Source organism: Oxyura jamaicensis, chromosome 3, assembly GCF_011077185.1.
Source record: "Oxyura jamaicensis isolate SHBP4307 breed ruddy duck chromosome 3, BPBGC_Ojam_1.0, whole genome shotgun sequence".
In the NCBI taxonomy this organism is placed as follows: domain Eukaryota; kingdom Metazoa; phylum Chordata; class Aves; order Anseriformes; family Anatidae; genus Oxyura; species Oxyura jamaicensis.
The window spans coordinates 75974773-75995851 of record NC_048895.1 but is presented as its reverse complement, the minus strand read 5'-3'; the positions used below and the strand labels follow the sequence as shown (position 1 = coordinate 75995851).

Genomic DNA, 21079 nt, shown 5'->3' with positions numbered 1-21079 from the left:
CAACAACAACAACAAACTCAGCCAAGGAGTAAAAACCACAGCATTTCATACAGACAGACGGTGAAGCTCTTACAAAAGAAAGAGTTAACATCAGTTGAGACTGAATGTAAGCCTGGTAGCCAGCAAAGACTGTACACATGCTAAGGAGATAATTGCAGAAATAAAAATATATTTCCTGAAAGTAATGTGCAGACCAGGAATCTCGTATAGCAAAATAAAGAAATTCAGACTCTCAGAGCATTTTCTAGGGGGTTCCAACTTTAAAGAAGTTGTACTTATTTCTGTTCCACATGGATCCTTTGCATCACTGGCCAAGTTTACTTCCCCTTCCAATTTTTAATTGAACCCAGAAAAAAGGAACTGACATATAACATTTTTAGCCAAACTATGGCCTTCTGATGTGGGCTATCAGTTCATGAATTAACTTAGGGGATAAAACTGCATCTGGAAACCCAGAGTACTTCAAATAGCAACTTCTGCTCAAACGTAATGCAGAAAACAGTTCCATCTGGTCCCTGAGATATTAGGCAACACAAGCAGAAGCCAGCGTGTGTTAGAAGATGCTATATTGTATACTAGAGATCTGTCTTTTCTAAATGACTCTACAACAGGCAATCAACCCTGCCTTTACTATTCTGGACTTACAGAATCAGCTTCTTTCTCTATTTACTTGCACAGGAACAGGTTTGCCCAGAGAAGCTGTGGATGCCCCATCCCTGGAGGTGTTCAAGGCCAGGCTGGATGAGGCTTTGGGCAACCTGGTCTGGTGGGAGGTGTCCCTGACCATGGCAGAGGAGGTGGAACTGGATGGTCTGTAAGGTCCCTTCCAACCCAAACCATTCCAGGGTTCTAGATTTATGTTTCTCCAAGCAGCCCAACAGAGCTCTCCCTGAACTGGTATTTAACCTCTTGTACTAGGAAGAGGGAGGTCATAAGCCACTGCTATCCTTTTAAGTATAAATCTTCAAACATGCAGAGAGACACGGGAGTGTTAAGGGAAGAAAATGTTCAGCTAGTACAGCCTTTTCACAGAATCACAGAATGTTAGGGATTGGAAGGGACCTTGAAAGATCATCTAGACCAATCCCCCTGCCAGAGCAGGAACACCTAGATCATGTCACACAGGAACACATCCCTTTTACTAAGGGATTCATGTCTATTTCTACGCCTAAAAGGATAAAATAAAAAGGAGAAAACAATCCATGTAAAAATAAGAAAAAAAAATGCTCTAATAGCATTTTGTCCTCCTCCAACTTAACTTAGATCCTGAAAAATGATGTGAACTTCTTACCATTGTATTCATCCATCCATCTAGACTGCTCTTCAGCAGTGCAAGGTGACTGTGATACCCTTTTGAGCTATAATATTGGTACAAATGGATAAACCTTACCTTGCAGGGAGAAGCAGAAGTAAATCACATATTTATTTATTAAAATAAACCCTGCCACCTTTTCAGAGGCTAAATGTGAACTTACTGGGTACACTAATCTGTTCCCAGTATTAGTTTCAGAAACACTGTTATGAAGATATTGTACATGGACAGAAACCTCATCTACAGCTGAGAACAATGAGTTCAAAGAAACTGTAGCTTCCAACTGTACAGTCTGAAAGGCATACTGCATAAGACTATGTAACACAAGGGCAAGCTTTTCAGATGAAGTGAAATGTGCTTTATATGCAACTTTAAGGAATCAAGTTTATATAAAACAGTCTGGTGCAGAGGGATGAAATTTATCCCTCACAACTGACATACTAATAGTTTTGTATATATTTAGTAGTAGTAGTTTTGTAAATAGTTATATATGTATGCATATATACATATATAAATAAAATACCCACATACATTTTTTAATAAAGAGATACTATTATTTATGTAGCATAACATCCATAGGTAACATATTTGTCTATATGCTGTCTGATCTTTTAAACACTCAAGTCAAATAGTTTATGGAAAACACTAAATCTTTTTTTCCTTGTTAGAAAAGAAGCAAGCCCAATTTGGATCAAATAGCTCAAAAAACATTATTTTTCATTACTATAATTCATTTAGAAATAATGTTTTTTTAATTAAGACTTTGTATTTTTTGGCTTAAAATGTGTTTTCTCTCCCATAAATTTGTATATGCCAAGCAGTAACCTACATACACAGCAGCATAGTAAGAAGATGTTATGCTAGTTACCTTCGAGCTGTTTTTCTAGCAATAGTTGCTGTTCTCTCTCTTTTCTCCAAAATGCTTCCTGTTTTTGCCTGATTCTGTGTCGTAGTTCCTCATCATCAGTATCAGATGATTCAGAGCCTCTGTCACTCCTCTCATCTTCACTGTCTCCTGATCCATAACCACCCAGTCCACCTGCGTGCATAAAGTCCAGTCTATCACGAGGAAAGATTAAGCTTTGTTCTTAATATTTCTGTGGGCAAAGAGGAGAGTAACATTGCCCCTCCTTCACTTCCTCTTCTGAGCAGAAGCCACTTTATTCTGGTAAGTGCCAATGTTGTTTGACTGGTGTGAACAAGGCCCCCATATCTGCATTGATGCTTACTGTCCGGTTCTACTCCTTCTGGAACAGCTCGTCTATTTTCATCAAGCAACCACTGTGATCACGATACTTTTTTCCATTGTATGGAAGGGCAAAAAAAGCTCCCTGTGGAGTTCATAACAATGCCTTCCTTTGTATCAGCAACCGGACAGAAAAAACAGTGAAATGCCTGGGATCTTTCCCGGAAGACATCTCTGAAATGACTTCAGCTTCCTCCGTAGTCCAAGGCTACAGAAATTCTGAATGCCAAATCAACTTTTATACACTGATTTAGGAAATACTGCACTTTGACAGGTTTAGAGATGGAACAGAAATGGACTTTCTTCTCCCCCAGAGATATTAACAACTACTGGACTGATAAGAAATAGAAAGTCAATTTAAACATCTGGCACGGAGATATTAACTTTCTTTCAGCTTGAGGTTCTTACAATTTTTACTGAGTTAGTTTTAAAACACTTGAATACTTGTGATTATAATGTTCAATCAAATTCATCAAAATTCCAAGTAACAAGCACATAAACGATCACTGACACCGCTGTAGTATGTTTTAGATGATAAAACACATGTTGGAAAAGATCTTTTGCTGTTGTGTCTCAAGCTGGAAATTCAATTTCTTTTTCCTGTGTTGATTCTGGTAATACATGATATGGGAGCCTCTGTGCGTATGTAGTTTTTCAATAAAATAAAAATTCTGAAGGTGACAACAGTTTTATTTATAAGCATTTGTATTACTGTTCTATCAGCTTTCCCTTGTTGTTTGGATGGATCAAAATAGGAGAATAATATAAAACAGTATTCCTCTCTCTGAAGACTGCAGTGTGCTCCTGAAACAATCATACTTTGAAAAGTAAATTTATCTAATGGTTCTTTTTTTTAAAATGTATTTTCCAAAATCAGGGCAAGATTCTCATACACTAACTCACACTGACTAGGCCTTTACTCCAAAAACCATCCCACTTATATCAGTAGGATCACCTGTGGAACAAACAGAGGTGCTGATAAAGTTACTGCAAAGTGACCCATATTCCCGGGCAATTAAAATCTAGTTTCAAAATGCAATTTCTAGAAAAGCAAGGCAAGAGTGAAACTCCCCCTTTAAGCCCTCTCAAAAATAAGGAACATACTTACCGAGTCCAGTGAGGGAAGCCAGTGCACTGGACTGTGCCAGCTGTTTTGCAGGAGCTTTGTATCACATCAACAACAGGAACAACATGTTAACACAAATAGCCACGATTTCATAGTCATGAGTCTATGGTATTGTTAAATCTACTACTATTGCTGTTCTTTGGAGGGAGAGAAGAAACATTAAAAACGCATCATCCATTTAAAACCAATTCTAGATTTTCTGACCACGAAGATTTAGAATTGAACTGCAAATCAACAGTGAAGAGAAAAAAACAGATACTCATAAATCACTTTCCAAGTTACAGCACATAATTTTCTGCACATAATTTTCAAGTTTCAGTAGTTATATATTTAGATTAACTCAGTTATGTTAAAAAAAAACATTATGCAAGTACAAAAACATGTTAATAGTGAAAGCAAATAAATTACTAATTGAGGACTCAAAGTTCATCTGTTTTCACTTCTGAACAGCTAAGAACTTGAGATATAAATGATAGCATTAAGAAACAGCTACAACTGAAGAACCATTGACACACAGGTACCGTTTTAACTAAATAAATGAATTGTATGAAAGAAATGGAGCAACTGAAGTAACTCACAATACACTGCACAGGACAATAGTACATGGTTACTGGATTTGAACTGTATCAAGTTGGATGCATTATACTGAAATTCTTCTTGGGGGATAGCTATGGAGGTTAAATGTTCTAGAGACATGCAAATATAGAATATTCACAGAAGAAACTTAAAAAAGAACTGGCATACCTTTAGTTGCTTTACGGTGTACGTCTTTGGCCACGTAATATATTTCTTCATTTGTGACATCTAAAAGAATCTCCGTCAGCAGCAATTTTGTCATCATCATCTGCAAAAAATGCATATAAAATTAAAATCAAAGGCCATATTTATATTTTAAAAATATTTTATTATATATATATATATATATAATTAAAGGCCCAAACTTCCGCATTTAAATTACATCCATAGAAATTCACTTCTTTTGATGGCTATGAAACTACTCTCCTGAATATTTTTAATGCTTCCTTTCAGCAGAAGTGACTTAAAAACCTAAGTTTGAAATTGTTTAAATCTAACCTGCAGTCAAAAGTTGTACAACAGCCTGTATTTTGACTGTGAACTATAACCACATGTATTATACACAGTTAGGCAGGGCACCAACTGCTAATGTCAAAGATGATGCAAAAAAATGAATATCTAAATCAGAACTATGCTTAGATTGAACCTATTTATTCTCTCAAAAATAAAGAGCACATTTCTGTCTGCCATACTGTCACACTCCCTCCCATCCTGCAAAAAGCATCAGAGGTTACTGACATAGGATTTGATTAGTCTTTGTTTGCTATAAAAACATGAAATGTTAGTAGCTGGTTCTCCAAGCTTTTCAATCCAGCCACATGCTTTACAAAAAAACACAAAGCCATAGCACAAAATTTAAGTATAAATAAGTATAAATATAAACAATACATTTCTTAACCCCCCCTTTTCAGAAACTGAGGTTGAAGCATAGATTTCAGGTGGATGTATTTAATCTATACAAGTTTTTAGGAATTTGCCAAATTAAGCAAAAACACAATTAATAGCAGTCAATGTAAAGACTATATTCACTATATTCTTTAGCTACCGGGCTAAATATGAGTTTTTATAACCTGTATATTTATCTGTGTGAGAAAGAGACATACAAATTTACCCCTGCTTCTCCGCACAATGTGTCATATACCTCTATTTACAGTATCAGGAAGAGAAGAAATAGCTTACATTGCTATGCACAAACAACATCAGCAAATAAACAATATTTAGTGAGAACTACATTATTAATACCATTTGATACTCCTTTTCTTCTTCTGTCATTTCTGGTTCACTTTGCTCCTCTTGAGGAGCCGGGGATGGACTCCTGCTGATTTTCCCAATGCTTACAGCTTCTGTGTTTTCAGCATCTTCTTCTTCCTCATCACTGTCCTACAAGAACAGCATCACACGTTTCAGGAAAAAAAAAAAAAAAAAAAAAAAAAAAGATGTAAAGCTCATTAGCTTATAACAATCAACTTGATTTACTTTGCACTGAAAGCTGTATTACAGTTATTGTAAAGCCCTATTTCTTTTCTCTCCTCATAATGAACGCACAGGTCCCTCCCCATACAAATAAATAGATGCTTGCCAGTTCACTGCCAGACTTAGAACTGCAAACAAATGAGATAACTGCTGAAGAAAATGCAACACAAGGCTACTTAAATGGGCTCAGTTCAGCAAATACAGATATTCAAATTTGTTCAACTACTTATTTCAAAAGACCACGTATGTTTCCAATAAAACAGGAGAGAAAAAAAGCACATTTTTTCATTGTTTCTTCAAATCAAGTAATATACTTCTACATCTTAGATAGACATCAACAACTTCAGAATAACAAGGGAATTTTAAGAAGCAGCAGCTTCACCTTACTTCAAGCAACAGAAACAAAGAGATAGCCAGGTGTGCAAAGTCTCTCTTTTGAAGGGACTAAAAAGTTAACAATTTCAGGAAATACATGCCTCACAGACTTCTACTTACAAATTTGCTTTTCTGAGGTAACCGAGGGCCATCCCCTTCTTCAGCATCCTCACTTTCCTTTTTTTCTTTTTTAGACATCTGTGAACGCTGCTGCTCCATCCTCTCTTTTTCCAATTTTTTCTGTTTCTCTCGTTCCATCTTTTCTAGGCCTTCACGAATCCAGGCAGGCAGAGTTCTACGCTTCACGGCATCTGCATAAACAAAGTTTATAGTTCTGTAAAATGAAAAAACCTTCCCCCATTCAGGGGAAAAAAAAAAAAAAAAAAGCCACAAACAAGCAAACCCTCCACCCCAATCCAAACAACTCACACAAGTGATTGTGGTGAAAGAAACAAACATTTACAATAGGTTTTTCTTTCCATTTTTTTTCTTTATAAGAAAAAAGTCTTCACATTTTGCATTTTTTTAAACACAGTTTTTATGGTTTTGTTTTTTCATTAAGGAGTGGTTAACATGTACCAATCTGTGGAGGCTCCTGCTTCACAGGCATCGCAATAGGTGAACGCTGTCGGTCTCTGAACGAGGGTCTTTCCCTTCGATTTTGAGGAGGTGCAGGAGGTGCTGGTGGACCTGGCGGCCCTGGTGGTCCTGGCTGCCAATAAGGTGGATGAAATCCACCTTGAGGTGGACCAAAAGCAGCCCCATGCTGAAAGAGTAATGCAGTTTATTTTCCTTCACATTGAACACTGTACACAGCATGTGCGCAAGTCGGTCTACAGAAATCCATGCAAGTAGGAATCCACCATTTCTAGGCTACATGGTCTCTCAATTTCTTTCCTGTGGTCCCTATGAAACAGGTCTTCCTTAAATATTTAACGAGCAAACTTAGGTTTAAGCCGGGATGGGCTTCAAACAATCTTTCATATTGCGCTAACCATTAAGCCCTATAATCAACATGTATCTCCAGCAGCTCCTTCCCAACTTATTATCACAGAGCATGCAGTTAAATAAATAAAAATTAAAAAAAAAAGATTTAAAATTCTAGCTATGTTATCAGCGTTTCCTTGTACCTACAACCTGAGGTCAAAAATTAAAAGTTTGTGTTTTTATTATAAAAAAAATTTGCACTGTGTACCTTCCAGCAATCACTCACAGTTGTTATTAATATGGCTGATTAAAATATAAAGTGCACAAAAATGCAAGTTTAGCACAGACCCTGGATTCTGAGCAACCTATATACAATCCAAAAGTCACAAGTCATAAGGCATACATGAGTGGGATTCTTTGTTTTAAAAGTATTTGGCATCCACAGAAGCCTAATGAAATTACTAAGAGGGCGGTGTTTAGAAAGAAAGATATAGCATCAAGTGTTTGTTGTTGTTTGCATTATATTTATCTAAATTACTGTATTATTCTCTGCAAAACAAGTTTTTTGTAGTATTTAGAGAATTTTGAGACACTCATTTTAAGATTTAGTCTCCCAATTGTAAACGTAGGAAACCATTATAAGCCTAGTGTATTTGAAAATGAATGGTTCGCTTCCTATCAATATAGCTGAACATGAAAACTGAGTAAGAGAGAAAAGTGGGCCAGAAGGCAGAAACACATTTCTGCCAGTCTTCCCTTGGGTTTATTTATGGACAGGATGTAGATATTTCAAAACTTATAGTTTTCCATTTACATCAAGAGTTTTGAGATGAAAAAAACTGAAATTTGAAGAAAGATCCAAAAGCCCTATGTTTAAAGATTTGTGCAATGCCTCCATCTATGCTTAGTGCTCAAACCACCTACAGTTTTATTGTGCTATACAACTTGTATGCCAGAATGAAGAAAAAATTGGATGTGGATTTTTTAGAAATACCATTGTTTATTCAAAGAAACACAGTAGAGAGATATGGAAGAGATCAATGGATCATCCAGTCTATCTCCCTGCAAATAGGAGACTGTTCCCTATGGCACATTATCTAGTGTATTTAAGTAGATATTTCTGACCTTTATTCCCTGTTTTTTTAAAAAACAAAAAGCTTCATAATGTTAGTTTATATACTGGAAAACAATGATTCATTTTAATATTGCAGACAACAGCCATTTCTCATTACTAGTCTAGAAAAAACATCTCTGGCCTGAATAGAACATAAAGCACTAAAGTCTTCTTCTGTAAAGTATTTGGCAAAAATGTATCTTAGCAGATAACAGATTCTGTAGTTGTTTGTAGAACTGAAGAATGAAAGTCGCCGCTAGGTGATATTAGAGGAACACATCCACGGAAGGGACTCTGCACGTCTACAATATTAAAGCAACAAATATGTTTCACCTGATAGTCAAACTGGTTCACTGGCCCCATTGCAAAGTTATCGGGAGGTGCCCCAAAGTTGTGATTGTTCTGGTTAAATATATGCCTGTTGTCAGAAGCAAACTCCCCACTGTCCTGACTGTTGCTGTCTTCAGATGGAGGAACAATTTCCATTTGACCTGGGGTTGGAGCCATCCACTGCTGATCTGGAGGTGGGTGAGGGGGCTGGTGAGGCATTCCCCATTCTGTTTAGGATGTAGAATACAATTCAATAACAAGTTAATAATGTCTATGAGTCACCCATCACTCAGTGTTCTTCTGTTTATCAGAAGGTTCCTCAAAGCAACACAGATGACAAAAATATGGCAAATCATCAGCCTACAGGCTGTACTTTACTATCTCAATAATTCAACTAAGTGAAGGAAATACATATAAGCTGTAGCTGAACTAGAACATACATTTGGGGGGGGAGGGCAGAGGGAAGGTTCTCTCAGTGTGTTTTAGTCAATTTCCAGTATCATTGCATCCATCACAGCACTTCAAAATTGTGTCAACTGTTAAAAGAACTGCTCCTACTTCTCCACTCCTGTTAATTCAACTTTCCAGATAATGACCTATTTTATTCCTTTGCATAACCCATTTAGAAAAACCCTAGTATAAAAGTAAGTAGTTCTGTGAGCAGCAGAGACACTGAATCCTGCTTTCTGCAGTCATGTGTTTTGATAAAGAACGATTCCCTGGAGCCTCCAGTAACCAGGCAGAGGTCCCAGCATAAGCTACAGCTATAAACCATCAAACTGAAGTTACAACTGGCTAAAGTTACAGTTTGGAGGTTTTGAGGAATTAATAGCTTGTGTGGTCATAAGCTTTGTCGTCTTAGGATGTCAGTCTAAAAATTATAGCTACTATATAAATACTTACAGACACTGATTGTTACTAACTTTTAACTTTCAGCAATAAAAGAATTAATACCTAGCCTCTCAGGTTAAGTCATGGCTTCCAATCCTTTAATAGTTCTTTTCATTTTTCTAGTTTTAAGTATCCTTTTCATGATAATTTCTCCCTGCTGACAGTGACAAGACCCGAGGGAATGGCATAGAGCTGCAACAGGGGAGAGTCAGGCTGGGTGTTAGGAAAAGGCTTTTCACCAAGACAGTGGCAGGGCATTGGAACAGGCTCCCCAGGGAAGTGGTCACAGTACTCAATAAGTGTTTGGACAACGCTCTCAGACGCACGGTCTGATTTTTGTGTGGTCCTGCGTGGAGCCAGGAGTTGGACTCAATGTTCCTTGTGGGTCCCTTCCAACTTGGAATATTCTATGGTTATATAAATGGATGCATTACTACAGAAAAACTGCTACCCCTATTTGCTATTTGGTTACTCTTTTATTTGCATGTTCAAAGATGGCATCACTCCTTTCACTCTCACTGTCATCCTGGAAGGTCATATTTAGCTGATTATTCAAGTCTTTTTCCAAAGCCAATGCTTCTAAAGTATTCTAAGAGACAGAATCCTTTATCCTTTAAGTACAGCTTACAACAGTTATTGCTCATCTTAACTTTTGACACTACATAAATGCCCAGTTTACATTAAATCAACTGATGTGAAAGCTTGCTAGTTGCATACAACATGTTTTCACTTCTGGAACATGACACCCTTCAGAATGAACTGCCTGCTAGTTACACAGATGGCTTTCAGTAGCATGCAAAGAACTTTTAGATCCAGAACTGACATAGAAACTTGGAAGGACACTGGAGAAAGATAAACAGTAAATATGTGAAGAAGGACATACATGGCTAGCCATGTATACTATGATTTAGTTTGTCTTCCGAGACTATTAGACACTAAGAATGACACTGACTAAACTAGGGGAAGCCAAGCCCTGCCTGCATCAGCACAGTCTTTTTCAGTGTCCCAAATCACTGGGAAAACAACATATTCTCTGGATGATATATCAAATGGTAACAGGATGTGGTGGCACAGTGTTTCCCATTAACAAAATACGTTACGTCTTTCTCACTCTGGATCTAGTCCTTAATGGATGATTTCCTGTTCTGCATTTTCTGTGAGAGAATTGGGTTCCCAACATTTATAATGTAATAAATTATGCCTTATTATCAATGAAATGTCTTCCTTACTTTTACCACACTATGACTATGCGCAAAAATTTACACTGAGGATTTTTTATTCACCTCAAATAATAAAAAGATGGAGAGAGACTTTTTATGTGGGTAAACAGTAATAGGACAAGGGGAAATGGTTTTAAACTAAAAGAAGGAAAATTAGATGTTAGGAGGGAACTTTTCATTCAGGGGGTGGTGAGGCCCTGGCACAGGTTGCCCAGAGAAGCTGTGGATGCCCCATCCCTGGAGGTGTTCAAGGCCAGGCTGGATGGGGCTTTGGGCAACCTGGTCTGGTGGGGGGTTGGAACTGGGTGGGCTTTAAGGTCCCTTCCAACCTGAGCCATTCTGTGACTCTATGATAACTGAAGAGTTACACATATGACAATCAGACACGAGACAAAGAGACAAGCTAACTAAATTTGGAAAAAAAAATTTAACACATTTTACGCACAGAATTTTGCTTTTCTCTCTTTAAAAGATTTCAAGGCACCTGAAGCTAGCATTGTTAACTCTTTCTACATGCCAAAGTCATATCAGAAGCAGGTATTATGCTACAGAAGAGCAATGGATGTTTTGTAATTCTGGAGCATCCTGTTGCCTTCAGTGCTGCAGTTCGTAGTGCCACGAGATAAGCAATGACACATAAAGGATGTAAGAATAAGACTGGGGGGAAATAAACATGTAACTGCTATTCAAACTACATTTCTACAACATTCAGGGACAGATCAAATATTTTGCATATTTATTTGCATAGAGATTACAAAGCTGTGTTACAAGACCTTTGTTACCCATTTTGTGGAACACTGGCTGAAAAGCAGCAGCTGTGATGCTCAGTTAATTAGCTGCTGCTACCGGTAGTATGGTATGTTGACACCTGAGAGACAGAGCACATTCACACCCAAAAATGGCCGACAAAAATAAAATCTCATTACATTAAAAAAAGAATGAATGGGAAGGATAGCAAACCTGGCTGCCACATTCTGTTGAAGTTGGGATCCCCCTGAAAATTATTATGGTTGTTTGGACCAGACTCTATTCCTGAAATATCCTGTCCATTTGGCATCATTCCTTGTTGTTCCACTACACTCTGTTGCCCTGAGGCTTCTCGCTGAGCAATCCATGCTTGAGCTAATGCAGCCCAGTCAATCTGGCCTAAAACAAACAGAGGAATTTTAAAAGGTTAGTATTCAAGTTTCTCAGTTGTAACACTGTTTCTCAATTGCATGTCATTGCTCAAGGGAAACAGGTAATGCTTGCCTTCAGCAAGTACCACGAGCACCATTAAAACTTCTTTACAGGGTACAGTAAAACAAACAGAAAACAAATGTCAAAGCGTATATACTTGCTGAAGTTGAGTTTCCCTGCACGTGTTCAAAATGCCGTAAGGCAAATTATTTTAGGTTCACATTAACAGAGTAAATGAGTAATACACTTTTTTCCCTCCGTAAGTAAGCTAATTTTGATGTCAAAAAGAAGTATATATAGCCTTAATTCTAAATTCATAAAGTTTGAACTGTTCTAAGTCTCTAACATAGTTAGTAAACCACATTCAAATAATACAGTTTTTGGAATGCTATTTTATGTTAGTTCTCTTCCCTTTGTTTCTTTGCCATTGTTGCTACCAGTAGACAAATAAATTGCACTCTCATCTGACGACAGCATTACGTCTTCTGCTCATTATCACGTCAGGAAATCTCTCGAGCAAAGTTACAGAAATTTAAGTGACAGAAAGCAATGTTAAACCACTCAGCCTGATCGCTCTGAGTATTAAATAAGTTCCTCTATCCTCTTTATCCATTTCTGCATTTCTCTGAATACCTTTAATTGCTGTCAGCTCACACTCAATTTAAGGTAAGTAACGCTCTGTTTAAAACAGCTTTTGATGGGAATAAAATGCAGACAAAGGATCACGGTCATCGTTGCCATAACCTAAACCAAGTATCATGCTGATTTTCTAGTGAGTTTTTTCTGTGTACACACCTACATTAACACTTTTGCCACATAGGCGCTGAACGAAGAGGGAGATTTTCTGAAATAAAACTTCCTTATGATTTAGCTTAGATAAAGAACTGAAAGGGATACAGATTCTGTAAAAGTACATGCAGTCTAAATGCAGATCTGAATGACTGGTAGAAGGTTGATATAATTTGTCTGGAATTACTCAGTTTGCTGGCCTGCATTTAATATTAAAGATGTCAAAACATTTGAAATGAATGTATGGACTCTTTTCTAGTTGTTGAGAAAAGCATCATAAATGTGTTATCTTGAAAGCAGACACAAAAAAGCAACTCTCAGTCATGCTCTGTGACAAAGACTCAAAAATTCAAATTACAACAGAAAAATAATTTAATTCCCAAAGCTTTCTATATACTTACTTGGATCTTGTTGGTGCTGAAATGACTGCATCCACTGCTGTTGGTTCAAAGGCCATTGCTGCCAAGGCTGATCCCACATCTTTTAAGTCTTTATATAGTCTATATTTCAACTAAAAATAATAGTTGTATATTTAAATAGATGCCCATGAAATATCACACAACTGAAACTTAAATAACTGCAGATACATTTAAGCCTTGCAAAGCAAGCTGAAGCAATGCTGGCTTAATATTTTAAGCTGGAAGAAATGGTTCATCCTTTAGAGCAATACTTGAAAACATCACTGTAAGATTTCAGAAGACTAGTATGCTTTCTCTGCATTTCTGTGAAGAAATTAACTACTAAATGAAGTTCAAGGAAAGACATGACAGGTTTGTAAGACAAGAACACATTCATCAGTAAGTGTAATTCAAAGAAAGTGAAAGTACATAAACCATTACTTAAATGATATCCTTGCCTGTGTTGTAGAGAAAAGCTGTGTACTTTTCTGTACTAGTTTCCTGCAAGGCCGTTCAGTGAGATAAAGGAACGCCACTGAATGGCAAACAGCCCGTTACCAGATCATTACCAACTACTCGGAGAACCAAACAGGTACAAGTCGGCATCCACACGCACTTGATGTATTGTACAGACTCATAATTTTTAAATAATATATGCCTTACAATCTGATGAGAAAATATCACTGCCTAAGTGCACATTTACCACGCGTTCCCCTGAGGTCATTAGAAGCAATTTTAGTGCAGTGTTGTATGTCCCCCCTGGGCTGGCAGTGCCAGCACTGGGACCTGCCAGAGCAGGAGCCATGGCACCTGTTTTTTAGGCAGCGCTCCAGGAACAGCCCTGCAGGAAGGGGGTGAGGTAGAGCAGCTCCTACCAGGTAGGGATGTCCGTAATAGCAAACGGATTTCTTTTGGTAATATGTACCTCCTGTGCACAGATAACCTGTTACATATTGGGGGGGCGGAGTGTGGCCACCTACTCTGCTGCACAAAGCCTTCCTGAACAGGAAGCCTAGGCACAGTTCGGGAATACTTCAGTCCAGGAACTGTTCCCGAATGCCAGTATAGATAACAACTCCTCAACAGGCTTTCCACCCAACCAATATAATCCTCACACCGTTGAACACACTGTCCTTAATTTCATGCTATAAAGGCATCACCCATGTAGGCTGTCTCCAACACTCTGAACTTATAACACAGATAATATATTCCCGGAGGTCACCGAAGCAGCACCTACGACCTGGAGGAGGCTTGCAGCCAAGTGCAATGCAGAAGGAACAAACACAGCCTGCCCACCTCAGAAGCAACCAGCTGAAAGCAGCCAGAGCCGCCTGAACGGGCAGCCAGGGACACAGCCCTGACCACTCTTACTTAGCACCGTGCACATATCCCCACACACGGAGCCAGCTCGCAGCACACACAAAAAGTGCGACTACAGTGGATCCTGCTTGCAATGGGATCTCGTGCCTAGTGGCTACACGTTCACATAAATAACTGCATGACTGCACACGAAGAAAGCAGCGTGCTGCAAAAATACATCCACAAAAACTGCACACAAAGTTGTGAGGTGATGGGTCATGCAGAGATGAATGCAGGTGAATATTTTACAGACTTCCTTTTTAAAAAAATATTTAATCTGAAAAACCTTGGGGCACCTTTGTTTTGAGACCACTTACATTCAAGCTGGTACAAAAATTGTGTGTATGGTTCAGGAAAAAGTAAAAATCAGTTGCAAATGCCTCCTGGGGGAAGGAGGAGCTTTAAACAAGACAAGGTCAAGTTCAGGAATGGAGAAGAGTATCAGGCAAATCCTGCTTCATTATTTTCCCTATCTTTCCTTGCCAAATTAAGTACAGATATGTTTTTTCCTTTTCAATTACATATTTATGATATTAATACTTCTAGTAGGTCAATACCATGTCTTTTTTTTTGCCCTACATTTTACATGCTGATCTGTGTGTACCTAGGAAGTCAACTTTCTTGCACCAGTTGAGTGAAAAAAAAAAAAAAAGCCACTAAGAAGGGAACCACCCTGCTACTTAATGCAACATTTAAGCTAACATTTCATACACAGAGTATAAAAAAGCAAACTCAGGTTGCTGAAGTAAGGTTACTCACCCTCAAGCAAGCACAAAGTAAATAACTTTCTTCCTCCCCTCAATCCATTTTCCCCTCCAGAATCCAGATTGGTTCCATTGTCAAAATAAACTTGCTTACATAAAAACAAAGCTGTAATAATTGTGGTTCAAGATAAGTGCCAGCCTTCAAAGAACCCAGCAGCTTCACGGCATGTATTCAGTTTGTTTCCAGCTGTTAAATCCCACTAACAGTAATAAAAATGTATTTTGGTAACTCTGACATCACTTGTTTAACTAAATATGTAATTCCCTGAACAAAGTTTGCCAAAATTCACTAAAATAAACTTATAAAAAAATTGAGAAGATTAAATTGTACAGCAATAATTTAAACTTTTTAGAATGAGGTTTGAGTGTAATTGAATGCAAAAAAAAAAATTAAAAACACATTTTAATACAGTTAAAGAAATATTAAGAAGTGTAGAAATATGATTATTAAGAGCACCTCCAGAAATTCAGTGGAACTGGAGATCCCCCACAATACTTGATTGAATGAGGTAAGATTTGTTTCCGTTGGACTGGCTCCATCTCTGTCCCAAAATCTTGGGCACAGACTTTTTTGACACATTCCAACTAAGAGAATTAGTCTGAAATACTCTTTAGTACCTGTGAAAACACCCGGCAGTTACCTGCTTCTCCCGGACTCTGCACTGAACAGGCTGTTCAGTGTTCCCTCCTTTTTCCCTTTACGCTCAGGCCTTGATCCTCACTAGGGAGGAACTGAAACACCAGTTTGGAATGAAAGAAGAGGATGCAAGGTAACAAATTGCTCCAATCTCCTCCACATCACATGGCCCCAAGACAGCGACTTACTGTTGTGCAAGTTGCTCAAAGGAAGTAACTTGCAGTGCCAGCTGGCTTCAGCGCCAGCAGGTTTTGTGTCAGCACCCACCGCCACTTCCCCATCATTTTGGGACGCAGCATGGCCCAGAGCCTTCACCTTTCCCGAAAGAGATCATTTCACCTTATTGCTGCCATTCTGGGGGCACAGGTCAGGCAGGGGAGTGCAAAGCCAGACTTGAAGAGCTCGTGACAGACACAGAGCCACCTCCCGTTCTGATGCACAACAGTATGACCGGACAGCAACAACTCCGTGTAACTCTGCAGAACTTTAACATTGGATTGATTCAAACAATGCCAACCACAGCAGAATGATTTCAAAAATATAAACTGTTATTTAAAACTGCTGATGTTAGTTTATGAGCTGCATTTGAAAGCTCTTGATGCTGTAGTGCATTTGTACTTTCACTGCTATCCTTAAGAAATGTTAATTTTCATACATTGGCAACTCTAAGACATGCTGGCTTTCAAGTAAGCAGATTCATTACCAAATTTAGCATAAAACTTTCTCTACTAATCAAAAACACATACTACACAAATGTTCTAGCAATTGCATCACTTTCTTTATGCATCTGTGTATGCGCACATAGAAGTACTCCTACAAATATCGCAGGAAAACTGGCCAAAAAACATTTCTCATTTTCTACCCATTTCAGCTCATCTCCCCTGTGCTATTTTTTGGACAGAAACAGGAACTGGATAAGAAAGAAACAAAATCATCGTCTGAAAGTGTTTATATTTAATGAAACCAATCTTTAAATACACTCGCTAAAGGAAAATATAAAACGTATTCAAATTCTTTCAGTATTCAAGACTAGGTGATGCATTTTAATACATAGTACTCACAGCCAGTGAAGAAAAATGGTTTGCTCTAAGGCCTCCATCTACACAGCGCCCAGAAACAACAGGACACATCACTGTATTTTGTTCCTGGAAGAGAAACAGACTCCCCTGCTTCGTTTCCTGCACTTTTCCAGAGTCTGTAATAACTGATACGGAGTTAACATTAAAAAGGTACTTGAAAGTATGACAAGTTTTCTCACTTCCTACAGGAATTTAAAAGTAGTTTATTGCCTTCGTGAATTGTTTTCCTAAGTATTGATTTAATGACTTCAGCTTCTGTTAAGTTTCAGAGGCAAACAAACGGGCTTCAGCCCTTCGTTGTAAGTTACCTAATCTAAAAGATAACTAAATAAATCTTACATACTCACACATTTATAAAATTATGCACGTAGACTACTTGGCGTTACTGTTTTACTTCAAAAGAGGTAATACTTTGCTCACTGCTTGTGCACCTTTACTGAGAAGAGTATAACTAGAAGTTTTCCAGAGAAGCTCAGTATTGCGCCATGCATCACTCTTACATTTTTCTTTGCTAGTGATGTTATTTTACAGACTTCAAAAGGAAAAACAGTGCCCATGCAGACTGAGATGTCTTCACTTAATGAAAACAAACAGATGTGAGAGCTAACTAAACGACACGTGTAAACATGAGTGCCACAAACCACAAAGGGCACAAACTACACATAGATGAGCTCGCAGAACATAGCTAAGAAAACACAACCTGTTCTCAGTAATTTTACTTTTACAGCAAGATATTAATCCATATTATTGAGGGAAAACAAAACACAATGTCTCCCCTCCATCAAGTCAATAGCTTGAAGGCTTGAAACAGCTGAACCCACTCGTACAGACGTAAGTGACAAGAAGCAAACATTATTTTCATGAGACAGTTCAAGTAGCAATAATGAAGGGATGGAGAAAAGAGAATCAACGTCCTCTCTGACCTAGTTACAGTTTACACTGCCCAAACTAACTTGGGATCCTGTCACACAGATAACAAATGTTAAATTTCTTACAGACTTCCCCAGTCAGCATCACCTGAAAGAAAGAGACTTCATCTAACAGCAGCAGACAGATCTAAGCCTATTTTCCCCTAGTGACACCAGGCCAAACACACCACAGAGCATCCAAATTGCAGTGAAACAAGCCTTATATTCTGCCAAAAAGGGGGAAGATGATTGGTAGACTTTACTGGCTAGAATTTACCAGATTCAGACATTAGCAAGACTCTTCTTACTAACCGAGGGGGTGCATCAAATCAGAAGCCATTAAGACACCCTGGTTCCAGTGCCACCAGCGCGTACAAGTTTTGAAAGAGAAACAGGTTCAAAGAATGGACTGATTTTACAGATCCTTCCTTGCAAAGGGAAATACTGACCTCCCTCATGATGATGAATTAAGGCTCCTTTACTTAGCTGTTCTACCCTCCAATTTCATTGAATATAACCCTTCTGCTTTCTGCCTCTCCAGAAAGCATGAATAAACAAAAGGACGTTTATTGATGCTCCAAGAACTGTTCCCTGATGTCAGATCACAGAACAGGAACCTGAATCTATTAAAAATCTGTTTACCAATGAAGAAACAGAAGCCAATTCAGGATTATATTTGCTTTATACAAGAACAATCATATGACAGAAAAGAACCCTATCCATTCGCATTTAATTTCAGTCACATGTACTTAACAGATTACAGGAAATTAACATAACGTCTCAAAATTTTGATAAAGCTTTTAAAAGCAGGCTTGCTCCAAAATACGTTCTGTTGCATGCTTTAAAAAATATTTTTCTAAGACTGGAACTTTATTCAAAGGCTGAGCCTTCTGAATGAAGTTTTACTATACCAAATTACTAGCACTAAAATGTGCCACCTTTAAGAGGACTGCTGATGAAAGCTCCTCTTCTAGGAACAAAAGCTGGCATAGTGGCATACCTAGAACTTCCCTCAATGCCCACCAGACAATAAACTCTGAGGGCCAACAGCACCCAGACAAATTTAAGGCTGGTGTCTAGTTCTCTATTACACTTACCCAACAAAAGCTAGGGTAAGACAGAGAAAGAAGAGCTATTTTAAAAGGTACCTTCCCACTCCTTTCCTCAACTGTGATGTGAATCTCAGCAACAGACTATACCTACACGTTAACCTGTTCTTTTAGGAAAAATGTCATCTTCAGCTTGCCTGTTTGTCTACAAGTAAGGTGTTTTTCCAAAATAGTTGCATGAGGTGTCCAGACACACCACACACACCAAGATATATACAGATAGAAGCTACTCACCAGTGGCCAGAGTTTTGAGTGACAATTCACATGCTCACTTTAAATTCTGGGGTACTCCTCCCCAGCACTCCCCCCAAATTACTTCACTGTTATCTTCAGGCAGATACAGACTTGCTCACCAACAGCAATGCCACCCTGCTGCATGCAACACAGGTTTCCCAATGGCACAGTGCTCGGCAAAGGCCCCAGAGGTGTTCCAGGTAGTTGCCCATGGATGTCAAGGATGGGGCTGTTTTTTAAACAAGGCCACCAACACAGCTTGAACCCTCGTAGACTCGCTCACATTCCTTGGACACCTCTCTGCCTTGGCAGCTTCACAGAACCCGTCATCCAGTTCAAGAGTGCTTGTGCGCAGTTAACCGTGCTTGGACCACTCAGCAACAGAGAGGAGCAGTCCTGGGGAGTGAGGCTCAGCCCCACGAATATAAGAAGATAAAGCCCATTTGTCATCCTGGCGTTGCTATCTCAATTACATACCTTATGACACTGCATACAGCAGAACTGAGAAGTGGCATGAAATTTTCCCTGGAGTGATAAGGAAGACCTGCCCATAAACAAAATTTAAGAGAGATAATGGAGATGAGAAGCACATAGGCTTACGAAGTCAGCTGCACTCCAGAAGAATGTCAGGAAGAAAACCACATCTATGCAATGAGTACATCTAGCAGACTTTCTTGCTCCTCCCAAGAACCTCCCGTCATTGGGAAAATATGCTCCTCTCCAATATGAGCATTACACAGCACCCAAACTACAGAGAGCACCTTATACAGCAACTGCTTCTGCAGGAAAAGAGATCTGGAGATTCGTAACAGCATGTCCCAGGATATTCCTGGAAGTGAAATATCTAGGCAGAGAAAAACAGGTATTCTTAGGAAGACAACATTCAACAGTGTATTAGTTAATAGCAAGATCAAAGGGAATGCACAAAACTACCTCAACTCCAGGAAATCAGGAGACAGCCTGATTCACGCTGTCCTAGGAGGAACATGGCAGAAGCACCTTCACAAGCTGAAGAGATCAAGGTCAGGAATTCCTACAGCGGACACTAGCATCACTTGACAATATAACCAGCACACTGACATCTGACAGTCTGGTTCACTCAACCCGGCACACAGGTAGACTGAAGGCAGGTGGTTTGGAACCTACCGAACCATGGCCAATAATCAAGTGCTTTCTGATGCAAGGGGAGCTGCTGCACCCCCTTTTTGATAAACGTTACGCACCACCCTTGAATGACAGGGATGGGAGATGGCCTGACAAGTTTTACTTGCAGTTTGAGCTCTAATGTGTAGCTGCAGAAGTTCTCCTGGTGACTAAAGATCTGGTCTTACAGGCCTTCCAAACGGGTGCTGCATTTTAGCATACAAGAATGCAGTGCCTTAATAAGCAAAGAAGCTGAAACTGCAGGCCATAACGCATACTTTGTGAAGCCCCACACAACTACTGCCTTTGGGCACAGGGTTAAAAGATGACACATGCTCTTTCTGATATTCCACTCATCGGTCAGGTATCTAGGTAATATATATATATATTCCGTCTCCCATATAGCCTTAAGCTCTGGAGAGGAATGTAGAGGGAAACAGAGAGGTCTCAGAGGTCCAGAGGTCCTTGAAGTCAACAGCGCGATGTCCTGATCTTCTGTGCAAGTGCCTTGTTCCAATATAAAGTCTTCTCCTTTCATTCAAGGTAGTTGATATAAACTCTATGGAAAATATTTCGCCCTTCCTTGCACTGTGCTATCGCCTTATTAGGGCCGTGATAACACTTATCACCTGGAGAAAAACATACTTATTTTCTTCAAATAAAATGGAAGCAGGTATTTGCTACTATGTTATAGAACTGCTGGTTAGAAACTGTAACATTTATGGGGCAGGTTAAGATTGCAATTATTAAGGAAAAAAGTTGAAAATAAGTATCTTCATTGTTACTCTGTTTCACCCAGCCCCTTTTTAGTTGGCCAAAGGCATCCATTGCCCTAAGCTGTTGCAAGTATTAAATGCCTTGGTACTATACATCTTTTCTCTTCCAGAGAA

The 21079-nt window shown here is 38.8% G+C and overlaps 1 protein-coding gene across 3 annotated transcripts in view; it reads right to left on the bottom strand.

Moving 5' to 3' along the window:
• The window catches only part of PNISR (PNN interacting serine and arginine rich protein), a 35902-nt gene that overhangs the window by 12758 nt on the left and 2065 nt on the right, over window positions 1–21079 (bottom strand). For 2 of the 3 annotated variants that reach the window (XM_035319968.1, XM_035319966.1), the window contains exons 2-10: window positions 12960–13069; window positions 11551–11736; window positions 8483–8706; window positions 6688–6874; window positions 6229–6419; window positions 5503–5640; window positions 4429–4528; window positions 3667–3720; window positions 2181–2351 (exon numbers count right to left, since the gene is read on the bottom strand). In XM_035319968.1, the coding sequence (XP_035175859.1) occupies window positions 2181–2351; window positions 3667–3720; window positions 4429–4528; window positions 5503–5640; window positions 6229–6419; window positions 6688–6874; window positions 8483–8706; window positions 11551–11736; window positions 12960–13038 (1330 nt within the window). In that variant the 5' untranslated portion in view covers window positions 13039–13069. Of the gene's footprint in view, window positions 1–2180; window positions 2352–3666; window positions 3721–4428; window positions 4529–5502; window positions 5641–6228; window positions 6420–6687; window positions 6875–8482; window positions 8707–11550; window positions 11737–12959; window positions 13070–16777; window positions 16797–21079 lie in introns of those variants that run through there. The other variant, XM_035319967.1, reaches the window with a different exon arrangement.